The sequence below is a fragment of the Palaemon carinicauda genome, chromosome 2 (genome assembly GCF_036898095.1).
Source record: "Palaemon carinicauda isolate YSFRI2023 chromosome 2, ASM3689809v2, whole genome shotgun sequence".
NCBI classification, from domain to species: Eukaryota; Metazoa; Arthropoda; class Malacostraca; order Decapoda; family Palaemonidae; genus Palaemon; species Palaemon carinicauda.
Genome location: NC_090726.1, coordinates 142,160,721 through 142,178,220, shown reverse-complemented (window position 1 = coordinate 142,178,220; position 17,500 = coordinate 142,160,721). Strand labels below are relative to the sequence as shown.

The 17,500-nt window shown below is 35.1% G+C and overlaps 1 protein-coding gene across 3 annotated transcripts in view; it reads left to right on the top strand.

Moving 5' to 3' along the window:
* LOC137627538 (uncharacterized) overlaps positions 1-17,500 on the top strand; it is a 785,382-nt gene that overhangs the window by 767,207 nt on the left and 675 nt on the right. For all 3 annotated transcript variants that reach the window (XM_068358643.1, XM_068358640.1, XM_068358632.1), the window contains 2 exons: positions 7,103-7,295; positions 16,034-17,500. The exon at positions 16,034-17,500 is cut by the window's right edge and continues 675 nt beyond it. In XM_068358643.1, the coding sequence (XP_068214744.1) occupies positions 7,103-7,295; positions 16,034-16,305 (465 nt within the window). In that variant the 3' untranslated portion in view covers positions 16,306-17,500. The remainder of the gene's footprint in view (positions 1-7,102; positions 7,296-16,033) is intronic.

The following is a 17,500-nucleotide window of genomic DNA, read 5'->3' as shown; positions in this document are numbered from 1 at the left end:
GGCAAGGGGGAAAAGAACTAATAATGCCCGTTATCTTATACATAGAACTGTGTACCTAAATGTAAGTCATAGAACTGTGTACCTAAATGTAAGTCGACTGTTGCTGGTCGAATTTAGGGTTGCGAGAAAAATGGAGAAGAAATACAAACGTGCGTGTCGATGTCTCTCTCAAATCAACATACAATAAAAACGGTAGGGCCTCGACGAAGTCACTATTATCCATCGGGGGGGGGGGGGGGGCATCCAAATGATATTCAAAAGATTCTCTCTCTCTCTCTCTCTCTCTCTCTCTCTCTCTCTCTCTCTCTCTCTCTCTCTCTCTCTCTCTCTCTCTCTCTCTAAACAGAGCATATAAGCTGAAAAGAAAGCACAGAAACTAATAGGCTTCATAAAGAGACAATCCAAATACAGAAACAAAGACACTGTACACATCACTAGTAAGACCCCATCTAGAATACGGAGTCCAATTCAGAGCTCTAAGTATTCAGAAGGATATAGATATACTGGAAGCAGTACAAGCTAGGGTCACCAAATTAGTCCCAACACGAAGGCAGTTTGGATATAGACGGGGGATGGAACGTTTGAACTTGTTTGATCTACAAACTCGGCGACTAAGGAGACAGTTAATAGAGGCATTCAAAATTTTTAGAGAATATCAAATGTAGATTATAACAATATATTCACGCTTAGCACAAATCAGTTCAGAGGTAAGGGATATAGACTGGAATTGAAAAGATACAACACCAGTGAACGTGGCAATTTCTTTACATGCAAAATGGCAAATACTTGGATTAGACTACTAGTGAATGTAGTAAACAGTAACACGGTAAATGAGTTCAGGAAAAAGTTAGACAAAATCATAACTCTCTAAATGCTTAAATCAAATTGCTCTACCAAAGAGCGAATGGAGTCTCCGTGGATGGACTAAAAAGTCTTTGAGACATTCAAAATCCTTGTAACTCTCTGCTCACTGACAAAAATTCCCGGATTCGATTCCAAAACGACCTGGAAAGCTTTGGGCACAGCCTGTCAAATCCTATTGTACCTATTTATCTTTTAAAGTTAACGTAAACTGTATTTAATAGACACTTGCGTTGCAATCGGGTAAAAAAGGAAACTTCGACCAAAAGGATTTCCCATACCCATCGCTAAAAGCAAAACAAACCCTCGAGATGAGGATTATGATGTATGTCTTAAGAGCTTAAAATAATTGCAGTGATATGAATAGTAATAGTAATATTTAAATTTATGATGATTATCATTATAAGTTATTATTATGTAATCGCTCAGGGTCTTATATACACATACTGAAAATCAAGTATGTAAATGAAGAGTAATTTCTAATCAATCTACTACGTTGCATGGAAATGTAATGCGGTGTATTTCTATTAGAGTGGGGAAAAAATCTAATGCGATGTAGGAAATCACCAAGAGTCCAGAAGGCGTAGAATCGAGCACTTATGCTACTATGTGGAGGTTACAACAGAAGTGACATTTTTAAAGAGGTGATTCATAAATCAAGTTATATCTTCATAAATATGGATTTCTTTATGAAATGTTTTTAATAAGTGAATATGAATCATTTTAGTAGCATCCCAGGAAAGTTTGTAAACAGTTCTTTTATTACATTTTGGGACAGAGATTTTGTGATGTACCATGTGACATTTAGCTGTAAGCGTACCCAGGTTGGGTATATAAGAGTGGGTTTGGGATAGAAGCGGACACATCTCCCTGAAAGTTCAACTACGACTGTCCTTCGGAAGGCAGATAAAAGTTAAGTTTCCCTTGGGCTTTGATATCTCTGATCTTCAAAGTGACATATCTTTGATTTGTGCTGAACTGTTCTTAGGAACTGAAGTGATAATATAACTGTCTATACCTAACGCAAATCTGTGTTTGAATTGCTTTAACAAAATAAAGTTAAGAACTGTATAATCGCTGTATATATATATATATATATATATATATATATATATATATATATATATATATATATATATATATATATACATATATATATATATATATATATATAAATATATACACATATATACTAGAAGGGGTACCCGGCATTGCTCGGGTATATCTGCCCTTGCATTTTGAATGTGGGCATAAATCCCCCCTCAATCACAAATTTTGCTCTAAATGAAGTCATCTGGAAAGAATTATTGTATAGGTGTATATTTTTTTCAGATATTCACGAGGTTCAACTAATAATGGTAGTCTAATTTTCCCACCACTCCAACATAATCCAGGAGGTTCATTCTTCCTTTTCTGAGCATTACAGTGATTACATTGTTGTGACACTAAGCCAATTTGTACTATGTCTTCTGTTTCATAGGGCTATCTTGGATTATAAATGAAGAATCCAAGACGCCACTGGAGAGCATTAAAAGGACGTGCTCTTGCTTCTGCATGCCTGATTCTATAACATGGCAACTATTCTCAGCTCCTTCAGATGTTTCTTGGTTTCGATGGACAATCATTCTTTGTTGGTTATCCCGAAATCGAGTCATTCTTTGATTTCTTGATTCCTGACTTCTTATAGAGGCTATTTGTTGATTATTTTCAAGGCGAGAATTTCTTTGGTCTTCATAATGTGCTTCACGTCTAGTTGCCATTCTGTTTGCATTATTGGGTTCGTTGACTGGCCAGACAGTACTACAATGGATCCTTCTCTGGTTACGGCTCATTTTCCCTTTGCTTACACATACACCGAATAGTCTGGCCTATTCTTTACATATTCTAGTCTGTCCTCATACACCTGACAACACTGAGATTACCAAAGAATTCTTCCTCGTTCAAGGGGTTAACTATTTCAAGTGGCTATTTTCCTCTTGGTAAGGTAGAAGAGACTCTTCAGCTATGGTAACCAGCTCTTCTATGAGGACACTCAACAAATAAACCATTATTCTATGGTCTTGGATAGCACCATAGCCATGGTCTTTCACTACCTTGGGGTAGAGTTTTCTTGCTTGGGGGTACACTTGTGCACACTAATCTACCTTATTTCTCTTCCTCTTGTTTTTAAAGTTTTATAGTTTATACATGAAATATTTATTTTACTGTTGTTACTGTTCTTGAAATATTTTAATTGTTAATTACTTTTCTTGTAGTTTCCATATTTCCTTTCCTCACTGGGCTATTTTCCCTGTTGGAGCCCTCGGGCTTATAGCAATCTGCTTTACCAATTATGGTTTTAGCTTAGCAATTAATAATAATAATAATAATAATAATAATAATAATTAGTGTTCCTTTTTAAATTCATTTGCTCTTCGTCTTATCATCACGTCTAGCTGCCATTATGCTTGCATTAGTGTGCCTTCTTAAATTCATCTGCTCTTCGTCTTCTGAATCACGTCTAGCTGCCATTCTGCTTGTATTAGTGTTCCTTCTTAAATCCATCTGCTCTTCATTTTCTGCTTTATGGCTAGCTACCATTCTAGCACGAGTTTTTCTTAGTTCTTCATCCTGTGTCTCACGTCTAGCTGCCATTCCTCATGCATTTTGTTTCCTGCTATCTTTTTCTTTTCACCGATTTTGTTTTATCAGATTTACCGAATGCAAACCTCTATATGGGTGGCTTCATTTTGTAGAAAACTCAAAAATATATAAAATTACATAAGACTCAATCGTTAAATATTCTGTAAATTTTTGTACATTTTATCACATGGAAAAGAAAATCAGTGTATGCTGTGTGCGTGTGCGGGGGTGGGGGTGGGGGGTGGGGGCTCCCAAGAACCCAATTTTTATGACGAATTTAATTTCCAAATTGATATAGCCCCAAATAATCTCCTAATTTCATACAATCTTTATGTCGAAATTCATTGCAATTAGTTCATTACTGCTGAATGCAGTTTTAGGGGGTTTGTTTTCACGATGCCATTCGACTCCCCAAGGTTCTTCTTGATCAAAATAAAAATAGCGACGTTAGATTTCTCATTTATTACTAATTATTTCTAAAAACGTTGAAGAAGTCTATGGCGCCAGCCGGCCAGATTTCATGGAATACCGTTTTAAAGGGTCTGTAATTATGGGGCCCGTAGACCACCAAGGTGGACCTTGATCAAAATGGAAATAGCGGTGTTAGCTTTCTCGATAAAAATTACATAAGGTTCGATCATTGAATATTCTGTATGTTCCTTGTACAATTTTTCTATAGTGAACACGCAAACATACACACATACACACAGAAAATCACCAGCTTTATTACTATACTGTAGATATATATCTTCATACTTGTATCATTTACTCAATGAAAAACATATCATATACCATCCCAGATATACTAAGGAATATCATGGACTCGTAACACTTATAATAGCCTCTTTCATGTTTCGCTCTACTTTATACACATACAAATGATCTCTCTTAATTTCTCCTTTCAAAACTTTTACATCTTCCTGCATTCATTTCACGCGCTTGTCAGCCAATAAGCTATACCATTACGACAGCACAATGCGACTGATTTCAAATTTACCACCATTAACTCTTCGTGCCTTTTAAAATTCAATTTTATAAATACTGTCTTCACTTATATATGGATAATATATGTACATATATACATTTATTTATATATACATATACATACATACATACATACATACATACATATATATATATATATATATATATATATATATATATATATATATATATATTTATATATATATATATATACATAAAATATATACAATATATACAGTATATACAGTATATATAGTTGCATATGAAAAAACGAGAAAAGCGGGTGATATTTCACATCACAATAATTGGAAATGGAAAGAAGCTGCTCCTAGCTGATACATATAATAGTGAGGTTTTAAAGCCAAGCAGAGGTTGGTTCGAGACAAAAGAGTGGCAAACATACAGTAGTATAGTTACATATAGTATGGGAAGTGCCAGTAAAACCAACGTAAAGGTTTCCAGACTAATAAATTGTAACGAAACAGGCCTCTTTCGGAAGAAAGTCATAGGGGACTCACATAAACAAGGTAGAAAAATTATTGCTTGGGCATGACCTTGTAAATGATAGGGTAACTCGGTTCCAAGTAGGGACTTTAAGCTTATATATCATTCAGAAAAAACTAGAGTTTAAACAAATGATATGAAGAACAAATAAAATTTTGTTTGGATGGTCGACAGTAAAAATTGGGAAACAAGGCAATTTTTCAATTTGTAGGTTCATGAGATGTTAAGGCCAATTGTGGGGAAAAAAAAACCACCAGGAAAAAAAAAAGCCACTTACGAACCTCATTCTTAGAGATAAATTCTCACTCTCTAAGCATGGAAGAGAGAGTTACTTGAAGAGTTTAGCTTCAGTGCCCAGTTCTTATTCACCCCCCCCCCCCCCCCAATACGACTCCTCTGATGCTGCTCATGAACCAGCAATTTATTTCTATTTCTAGCAAGCCCTACTCTAACACTTTTCCAGAGGTTCTTTGATGTCATCTCTGATACAGTTACCTCTAAGAGTTCTGGAATATCAATTAGAATATTATAAACTATAATTTTCATAAAGCTTAGGGCGCAATTTTTCCAGAACAATATACTCAGCATGGAGTAAGTTGCGGCCATTAAGTTTATGATGTTTTCGACCATGTGACTGTGGTCGAAAATATTGTCTCCTTATGAAGGCCATGAGTTTAAACATCAGTGATGATGTGGAATTAGTGGATCAGCACACCATTGAGCTCCTCACAGAGCAACTCCAGACCTTTAGAAGATAAGTAACAATCTGCTGCTGAAGAAATGTCTTTACACAAGGAAGATGGCAAGGAGGATGCTCAGAGTTCTATAATCATGGAAATATGAAAAATGAAGGAAGCACAGATTTTTGCAGAAAATTCCCCTCTGATAAAGCAGTAGAAAATAATGTAATAGACATCTTTAATGACAATACATCTAGTCTTCAACATATTCTCACAACTTAGGGAGAAACTTTTTAGTGAGAGTGCTTCAGCGGCTCTCAAGCAGCAAAGAGACAAACATTGAAAGAATTCTTTTAGAATACCTACCAGATGTTACTGTGAAAGGGAACTTCCCTTTTAAACAATAACATCTCTATTCTAGATAGTCACCCTCCTCTTAGGTCATCAACTCTCCATACTAGGGGTAACTGGAACCTAAATCCTCCCCTCATAGATACCTTTTATATGAAGAGCTATGAATAGACCCTTTATTTAAAAAAGTAGCACATACACATGCTAGCACCTAGAACCCCTCCTCTTGGAGAATGTTGCATATGAAAAGGAATGAATGGACTCCTTATTTCGACAAATAGTACGTGACAATGCTGAAGCCTTTCTCCTATATTGTATCTATTTATATTTTCTAATTTGTATATGATTATATACAAGTATCTACTTTAAACTTGAAGCGAAAATCTTTTATTTTAGGGGATTGTTTTAGTCTAGAATGGATTAATGCAATTTGTATTGATTTTTATGTTGAAAATTTATTTAGTATTCAAACAACCTTCTGTGGCAAATTAAGGTCGATCTTCGAGGTTCCACTGAGTATATATATATATATATATATATATATATATATATATATATATGTATATATATATATATGTATATATATATATATATATATATATATATATATATATATATATATATATATAATATATATATAATGTATATAAATACATATATATATAAACATACGTATATAAATATATATAAACATATATGTATATATATATATATGTTATATATATATATATATATATATATATATATATATATATATATATATATATATATGTTTATATATATATATGTATATATATATATACACGCATATATATACATATATATAATATATATACATATATATATACATATATATATATATATATATATATATATATATATATATACAAATACATACATACATATACATATACACACCTGCGTCATGAAAAATTACCACTGTACATTTTGTGTATGTATTTTAGGTTAGAGAGAATGCAACCACTCGTCAGGGTCAAACAGTTTCATTGAGCAAATTAATAAATCTAAAATCTCTTGAGCAATTCACTCAATAATTCTGCAAATGACAGCAATATTTCATCATGTTTTCCAATTCACAGGTGGAGAACTACCTGGCGACATATTCTCCGCACGCTTTCGTTCTTGTCTACAGCGTCATCGAGAGAAGTAGCTTCCTTCGGGCAGAAGAAATGCTTCAATATCTGTGGCGTCTCGATGTCATGACCAACAAAGCGGTCATCTTGGTGGCTAACAAGACGGACATCGTCAGGTCCAGATGTGTGACATCAAAAGGTAATGGTTAGAAAGGCTGCTCATGCATGTAACTATTTTCCGGTTATTCGTTTCCAAGGTAAGAAGCCGATTTGTAAGAGAGGCAGAAGTAACAAATAAACACCAGTGGTAAATAACAATAGTTTCACAGTAACAGCTATAATAACACCAAGAACACCACCATGAGCTGAAATAATACCAACTATGTTACCTTTCCAAAGGCAGATTGCCCTGTCGCCTTTAACATAGTGGAAATGGGGCTTACAAAGTCCCAGATGAGAGAGAGAGAGAGAGAGAGAGAGAGAGAGAGAGAGAGAGAGAGAGAGAGAGAGGGGGGGGGGGGTAGATTTTTTTTTATGTAAAGCCTACGCATTGTTCGTAGTGAAGCTTATGCAAGTACATGGATGAGCGCCTGGCTTCATCCTAGTACATCGAGTAGGAGCACAGCAACGACACCGGAAATCAATAGAAGACTACACGCGCTGCAACATATGACATTACATAAACAGGAAATGATGTATTTTGCATCAATCAGGGGAGGATGGTGACTAACAGCATGTGATTGTTTAGATGGCTCTCTCATCATGAATATTAGCCTTCATCGATTACTAATTCCATTTGCTTGATAATTATTTGAAACAACACAATCGTAGATTAGACAATTATATGTTTTATTTCAAGTAAATAAATATGAAAAGGAAAGTATAATAACCTGGTGACATTTCGCAAAACATCCAGAAATGGTCGTTCCACTTGACCTAATAAGGATAATTAATATAGGTATTTTTTTGTTCTTCGCCTACAGTGAATTTTCTGAACAGTTTTTATTCAGATGAGAAAAGCTTTTGAATCTTTTACCAAAGTTCACTGCACAAAGAAAAATGACCGGAGCATTATAGCTTCAATGGGTAAAACGTTAAAACAACATAGGGCTATCGTAAACATTATTTTTAGTACAACATAATAACTAGACATCAAGAGTAATGTCCATTATAAGGTCACATAGAGGATTACCTTAACAGAAAACAATCGCTGATTTAGTATAAGTGACCATAGTAACCAGACACAAGAAATGCTTTGTGCAAAGCGACTTCCAAATAAGACGACAAGGTACTCTTCCGAGAGAGAGAGAGAGATTCAAAATGTGGCTTTAACAAAGACCGCACCTCGCCAAGTTTAGAACTCAATGCCTAACCAGTTTCAAAACAAATTAGTGATCATTAACCTCTTGTTACGATCTCACTAGTTTCGGACACAACGCAACCTCGTTAACTTATGGACACTGTAATTTCAAACGATTTGCATGCAATGCAAGTTCATCACATATGCACTAAAGTTAAGGCGTTGTTATTCTCAGGAAACTGATTTAAGGTGAAGGTAATAGATTAGATACTTGTGAATTTATTTCTATATTCAATAAAGACTGATATAAACAAATTACAGTGATAAAGGAAAATAATCCAACATTTCCTAGATATTTTTATGGATCCTTTTACTTATCCTCAGTTTGGAATTATTTTGAGCATACAAAATAGCTACTGCGTTATACCCATCCAGAGAGAGAGAGAGAGAGAGAGAGAGAGAGAGAGAGAGAGAGAGAGAGAGAGAGAGAAGGGGGGGGGGAGCGTTAGGAAGTATTATTAAAAAAGTATTCTACTTTTTATCATTTTGAACTTTTTTTTCCAACTATGAGCAATACAGAAAAACCTTGAATATTACAAAATCAGAAAGTCAAGCAGAGCACGAAAAAATCCATGCATCAAAGAACGAAGGAGTGGAAAAATAAGAAAATACAAGAGCAACCTAGAAAACATACCTTTCAAACTGCCCACGTAATCAGCACGTGCATATTCTGAAGTCCAAAGAATTTTAGGTTACAACCATGAACTGAAGCGAACTCTAAAGTTAATTTCAGAGGGGAAGACAATTCTGTTTTTGGTCTTAAATTCACTATGTCAATCACCAAAATCACTTTAATTATCCAGGCCTGGTTGAAAAGGGTTCAAGTTGAGTAAGAGACACATAATAATAATAATAATAATAATAATAATAATAATAATAATAATAATAAATTATTCAATCGCCTCTAAAATGAGGGAACGTACGGAAGACTTCAAAGACTCTTCAATATATATATATATATATATATATATATATATATATATATATATATATATATATATATATATATATATATATATATATATATATATATATATATATAAATCTGCTGAAATAGTGATTCTATAAGACACCAGCAATGAAGACATATGAACTGCATTGACAATACCTTCGCTGTTTCACTGAGCTTGCCAATAACATTCGTTTTCCTCTTCTTTCTCAAGTCATAAACCTCAAAGTCCTATCTGCAAACATTAGCAAGAAACGCTGAGCATTTCGGAAAGTGGTGAACAATAACTACATATGCTGGAGTCATCACTGGATGACATGACACCGGCAAAATTTACTGGACACTGTAACAATTTTATCTTATTTTTTTACTACTGCATCCAACCTAGATAATTCAGTCGAATCCTTCTTGAAATAGTATATACATGCCCTGTCATCCATGTAATGGATGTAATATTCTTTTATTATGGGAAAAATTGGCAATTCTTTGTTTAAACGCTCTCTACAGCTCCTCTTACAATTTAATAAATAGTTTATAACTAAAATCATTACTTAATTGTCCCGAGCTCATGTACATTCACAATCAAGGAAGAGAGACGATAACGTAAAAACCATGTATTCTATTAAAAAATTAACTTGCCTACTGTACCAACCGTGTGTCACACGATCGTACATAGTAACGACATTTCATTTTGTGAATATATTATGCTTGTATCTTCGCTCTCCCCTCGCACTAAAAAGAACCTGAATAAACATGTATCTTTTTCTCACCGTTAACTGTTACCCGGTACAGTATCAGTTGAACAAGAAATTTCCTGTTGCATTGAGTTTTTGTATATAAAGGCGAGTGTCTGTAATACAGTTACTGAGTTGCTTTCATCCTGCCTTTGAGTCACAACCTTCTTTCGGCTTGCCACATTGGTGACTCTGGAAGTCGACTCGCTCCTCCCGCCTTCCAACTCCCCTCGCCCCTCCTTCGTTGGTACTATGGCGGACTGTACGGAAGTTGGCGCTGCGGCTCCCACATTGAAACTTTCGCCAGCGGAGAGGTGTTTGCTTGGTTTCAGCGTGCAGAAGTCCAGTTTTGCATCAAGGACGTGACTCGCTCAACCACCAAAGCAGATTATGTTCTCGCGGTGATACCCGAGGACACCTTCCCGGAAATATCCGACTGGCTTTTTGAATAAGGAGACACCCCAATAGCGTATGACGCCCTGAAAACATACCTTCTGCAGCAGTACTCGCCGTCGCCAGCTGTCCGTATAGCAAAACTTTTTCAGCTCTCTCAACAACCTTTGGGGGACCAAAGGGCTTCGCTCTCGCCCTCAGGGAAATGACCAGTATCACTCGCCTGCAACTTTCCGCAGACGGCTCTCCTTGTGAGGTGAACCTACTTCGTGCCCTTTGGATACGCCGTTTACCCGAACCTGTACGCGCTGCCATACCCGATGTCGATAGTTTACCCATAAAGGACTCGATGACCAAAGCCGACGCCTTATGGACAGCCACTTCATGACCTTCAAAACCTCCATCAAGCCTCCACTCCTGACGAAGAGGACACCTATTCAACTTCAATCAAAGCTGACATGAATGCCGTAGGACACACACGCCTATGAATGCCGTAGGACACACACGCCTATGAATGCCGTAGGCCTATGAATTCCATAGGACACACACGCCTATGAATGCTATAGGACACGCCTATGAATGCCTTAGGACACACACGCCTACCCCGTGACGAGCCGGAGCGGCAACAAAGCCACCCATCATCCACCACTCACGCTCGCCCCAACCAACGACTTCTACAGCCACTCACTGCTGCTAATCGGCCGTAGTTTTTGCTACTACCACTCCAGATTCCCTATTTAACATGTACAGTATGTCATTTTTAGGGGGGAGCCATGTACCAACCGTGTGTCACACGATCGTACATAGTAAAGACATTTCATTTTGTGTATATATTATGCTTGTATCTTCGCTCTCCCCTCGCACTAAAAAGAACCTCAATAAACATGTTTCTTTTTCTCCCCGTTACCTGTTAACTGGGTACGGTGTCCGTTGAACAAGAAATTTCCTGTTGCATTGACTTTTTGTATATAAAGGCGAGTGTCTGTAATAAAGTTACTCAGTTGCTTTCGTCCTGCCTTTGAGTCACAACCTTCTCTCGGCTCGCCACAATACTGTAAGTAAATTTCCTTTACGTAAGCAAATCATTATCTAAATCTGGCAATCATCCAATTTAAGGTTTTCCATTAATATTTTGCTGTCCTTATAAATCATGGATATAATATAATTACTTTAAATATGAAAAAAAAACCATTGAGTAGCATTATCTCAAAGGAGTGTGGCTACCTTAACACGGTAAAAGTTTATGTATCGCCATGAACAGCAGCGCTGTACTAGTCAGAGGCACCCATACTAGGATGGTTTGCTATGAGTGATCAGACAGGAGTCTCCCATCACCACCATTCTGCAGTTGGCCAGCGTGGTGATGAAAACTGGCCTAACCCCAGATATGAATTAGGACATGTCTGAGGCCTTTGTCCTGCAGCGGACTAGAGACGACGGCATTTGTGGTTGCTGTATATATATATATATATATATATATATATATATATGTGTGTGTATATATATATATATATATATATATATATATATATATATATATATATATATATATATTAATTATACAGTTTTAGCTCCTCCGGCCGTTGTTCTTATCATAACAGATTAAAGGTAAACTAGTACACCGTCAGAATTGTAGAGTCATCTATACAGACAGAAATTTGCTTTTAAAGTATAGCAATCATACCTGAATCATAATCCAAAGAAGCGTTAGACAAACAGTTTACCAAAACAGCCGAGATATTTGGTGACTGTAACACAAAGAAATGGCGACAATATTTCAATAAAAAAGTGTGTCCAAATCTTCAGAAACTAATTATGCTAATAGATCTATTTCTTGTCGATTTCATTTATCTTCAGTGATCACAACGCCCTTTCATCTCAATGCAGATCAGCGTAATTATATTCAGTTAGCTTTCTATTGAAATTTATGAAAAACCTTATTTCACACAGCAATTATGATTTGTATTAATGGCTACTTCCTAATGCAGTAAAAAACAATCAACTCCCTTCATGTATATTATCAGCATCAATTAACATAAAATTCATATAATACACAACTGCAAGCTCAACTATCAACCATCTTACTGTGATTTTCACAAGTTTATTTAAATTTTTTATCGTAACACAGAACCGAGTCTATAATTAAATTCAAAATAATCATTATGTAATTGGCATGAATGTTTCTCAGGACTCCTTTCTAAATGTACCACCAGAGGGGAAAAGACTCCTAATTTTTTCAATGAGCATGAAACTATCTGAAACCCTTTCCAAATACAAACGAACTGACAATAAAAGACAATGTTAACTTTTTCTTTGTCGCAGTTTACACGAAGAACATTGAAAGCCGTTATTTTCACAGATTTTTTCCGATCATCCGACATGTTCTCCTTTTTATGTTTTCCACCACACCGAACGATGGCACTTTTAAGACAGAACTGAGGCGCCGTATTTCCTGGATAAAATGATAAAAAAAAATAAAAAATAGCATTTTGATTAATATCTATAAAATGCCAAAGTTCAATACTTTCTAAAAACCCAGGTGACAAAGACACGAGATCAAAGGAAGTTGTGTAAATGAGCCAAGAGAGAGACAATGCATCGAATAATAATGTACGAGTTAAAAGTATACGGAAAAGAAGTGAAGAGGATTTTAATAATAGTATATGGAAAAAGGAGGAAAAGATCACGAGTTCTTGAATTGCACGTTTATGCCTTGGAGATTTTGGCAAAGATTGAACACCTAGTCCCACCAAGCAGATATATATATATATATATATATATATATATATATATATATATATATATATATATATATATATTATTTATTTTCAAATATAATCAGATAAAAAAAACCTAGCAAAGGTAAATAACTTGAATTTCACAGATTCTTACGTTCCCAATAAATATATGATTAAGGGTGAGAATATTACGTGACAAACAAGTGAACAATGCAAGAAAGCTCCAAGCAGGATTAATTAAAATAGCTCCTACAATAGTCTTTACTCCATAATAAAAGACACATATAATCCGCAATCCCGTTAAGTGCAACAGTAAAAGGAAGTGGACAAATTAGTCGGCGAGACGCCTAGGAAAAATGCTTCTGCTACAGTTGTCATACATACTTCTATGTAGTAGCAAAGTCTTCCCTTTTTTTTAAGGAAGAGGATATCTGATTCATGATGGCAAACAGAAAATGAAGAAAAATAGGTAATAACCCAAAGGGGAACGAAAAATGGAAGATCGTGGAAATTGGGAAAGTCGGGAGAGGGAAAGAAATGAAAAAAAGGAGTATATGGTGTATATGGTAAGAAAATGCCCCCAGACTATACAATTAGCATTGTTAAGTAACAATTCAGTATCAGTATTAGTCGATACTTTATAGTCCCCCAAAAAACTTTAATTTTCCAACATTTGATGACTACTTTTCTCTCAAATTAAAAAAAAAAAAAAAATTCAAGGTTTTTAAAGAAAAATATGAACATTTAACTTACAGTAATTTTCGTAACCTGTAAAGTTTTCTTAAAGAATTAACTAAACTTCTTGCAAACACACCTAAAATATCCTGCTGGCACCAAATGTCAGATCACAAAATTGTACAAATTAACTATTATAAAAGAGTAGATTTACTCCAACAAAAAGCATTTTGGTGAAATAATTAAAGGATTGCAAAAATTCGAAAGATATTTGGATTTTCAAGTCCCTTATTTTCGAAATGTTACCGCTTATCTTGTCTGAACTCCTTCCACTAAATAACCTTCCCATCATAAAAAGATTTAACCAAATCTAAGTAAAATTAGATTTATCACACTTAATTAGGCCTATGTCGGAGCACATTTTTGGTAACATGTCTCTTCAACTTTTTTTCTGTTTTGGAATGCAGCCAGCCCAGTTAGGCCTGACGACATTTTCAGGCGGAAAAGTTCGCATACAAACAATAAATAAAGACATTATTTTTGGAGCACAGCGGTTACTAATTCCCCATAATTTCCCATAAATTTGTCAGCAATGGCATATTATGCACCAAATTACTGGAAAGCGTCGATTTTCCATAAAAGATTTAAACACTTTTGACAGTTTGTTTAGTCTGAAAATTTCCAGTTTCACTAACTCAATTTCTTGTATAATTTTCTAAAACACAAACATTTGTTACAATACTCAGCCCATTTCTGTTCTAATGGCTATACGCTCAAAGAGGGAAAAGAAAGTAAAAGTTAATTCACCTGAAACCTTAGTGCTTGACACTGCAGGGTAACCACCTGAACTGTCAAGCTATTGTGTGTGTGTGTGTGTGTGTGTGTGTATAATATAATGAAAGGTGTGTGCACTTAAGACCCTCACCATCGGTTTTGTTTCCTTGTAACCTCTTTTCCTTCAATTAATAGATGTAATCAATGCCATGTTTTGCTCCTACAATATTGCTATCCTCTTAGATTAGTGTTATTGCATGTTTAGTAGTTAGCAAAGGATGCAAACTAATTACTAATATAATACTTATTGGGCTTTTCCTCATTCTTATACTAGATGCCTCAGATGAATAATAAATGGCTATCATAATCTCTTAAATACCATGCTACAGACTGACAGGGACTGAAAATATCCACCCGGAAAATAAACGTAAATTGACGGACACAGAAAGACCATAAACAGACGCGAGTGGAAGGATATGCCTGAGGCCTTTGTCCTGCGGTGAACTAAATACGGCTGATGATGATGATAACGAAACGCAAAAAAGTAATTCAGATTCATTGTGGATAAATACGGAAATAATAATAATAATAATAATAATAATAATAATAATAATAATAATAAAACGCAAACGCAATTGGAGATAGCTGATTTCTAAATGGATTAAATAGAAACTTCAGCTTAATGGGTTCAACAATAATTCAATAATGAATCGTAATACACAGATTAATACATACGCATAATATAACAAAAATTCTGAATATTCTACAAAGAAGTACTAACACATTTTTCACAGAAAAAATGATAATTAAATAAAATGACAGTAAAAGGTAAACTAAATTCTAGCGTAATACTGAAGGCCAATTCCCTTTCAGAGATTCTGTAATTTAGATGGTGTTTCTCTCATATGCACAAGGACATTCTAATTCTACAGCTCAATACTCAACAAGTACATGTCAGAATAGTGACTCAAATAATTAAGTATCATAACGGTCATTAAACTGATATAAAAAAGAAAAACAATCACTAAAACGAGAGAGAGAGAGAGAGAGAGAGAGAGAGAGAGAGAGAGAGAGAGAGAGAGAGAGAGAGAGAGAGAGAGAGAGAGAGAGAGAGCAAGCAGTTGGCGTACATGATATATATATATATATATATATATATATATATATATATATATATATATATATATATATATATATATATATATATATATATATACAGACACAGATTAGCTTCAATTTGGCACTAGTATAATTTCGTGTCTTGTGGATGGCCATCCTCTGGCAATGTAATCCTAATTTCTAGTATTCTTCCAGAGGGTTCCAACCTGGCCGACTCTTACGACTGCAAATACATCGAGACGTCGAGTGGCATCAACCACCAGGTGGATGAGCTGTTGGTGGGAGTCCTGAAACAGATCCGCCTGAAGAACAAAAATCCTGATCACATTTTTAGGAAGAAAAGCAGCCGAAGGAAAAAGTACCGCGGTAAGCAGACCTCCGCCAGTCTCAAGGTGAAGAGCTTCCTGACCAAGGTCTGCGGTAAGGAACCCAAGAGCAAGTCTTGTGAAAACCTTCACGTTTTGTAAAAGGTTTGTTGGTCTATTTTCAAGGAGAAGGTTTTTATAATGTGGGGAAGATTTTTGAGGGCTTTTAAGAGATCTGGTGCAAGGAGGTCAAAAAGCTAGTCTTGTACAGCTTTGACGATTTTTAAGAGCCTTTACCGGGTGAAGGTTTGTTTTGGGGTTTCTAAAGCGATTTTTTGGGGAAACCTTGTGAGAACTTTAATGTTAATTTTCTAGGAGGTAGTGAAAGTTTTTCTCGGTGTTTTACGTGAAAACTTACCGTTTGGATACAGTGGATGGTCTTTCACAATGACCGGGACTTTAAGTGTGGTTGTCTGGGAAAAATAATTGCTACTACATTTTAGGAAAAGCCTAGGGCTGGTTGACGAGGGTCTGTATCTCTTCGTTGTGGGGATTCTGAGGCGAGCAAACCATCCAAACTTTTGCTCGGCCTTTGAGAGGAAAGAACGGTACAGGTGAATCAACAATGCTTATACTTGGGAAATTATAAAATGAAAATAATGAAACTTTTTTTTTATAACTCGAAAATTCTGGTGGTAGGTCACATTGGAAAGTAAAGTGTTGGAAATCAATGTGTAAAGTTTGTGTATCCTAAGAAAGACTTTCATGAGCAATTGATTGAAAAGGAAAATTTTGAGGAAGATTTTTTACCTACAGAAATCAGTGAAATTTCAACAAACTAACTCAGACAGATGTCAAGTTATTAAGTTCAAAATATTATAGTATAACATTAGCTAAAATGTTCAGCAAAACCTAGATAAATTCATGTTGAATATAATGGGGAATAAAACCCTTCCCTCCACATCTAAATAGACAATGGACGTTATTTTTTAAAACTGACTCTATGTTTAACAATTAAAGACTTTTCAAAACATTATTTCATATCTTATTCACCAAGTGCAGCGCTTTGAAGGTCACTGGAAAAGAAAAATCAGGAACGTTTCCTTGGTCTTATATCACTTAGAAATACCAATAGAGAACATTGCGAGTTCCTCAATGTTATAAAAAAAATACGAAATTAATCTACCATTACATACAATAGGTAACCTGAAGAGTGAAAAATTTTACACAGTAAATAATTTTTGAAAGACGTTTATGGATTTAACTATGAATTTTACTGTATGAAAACAAAAATATGGCAAGGCGATATATGATGGAGCAACATTTCAAGTCTAAAATAACAAAACGCCCATCATTA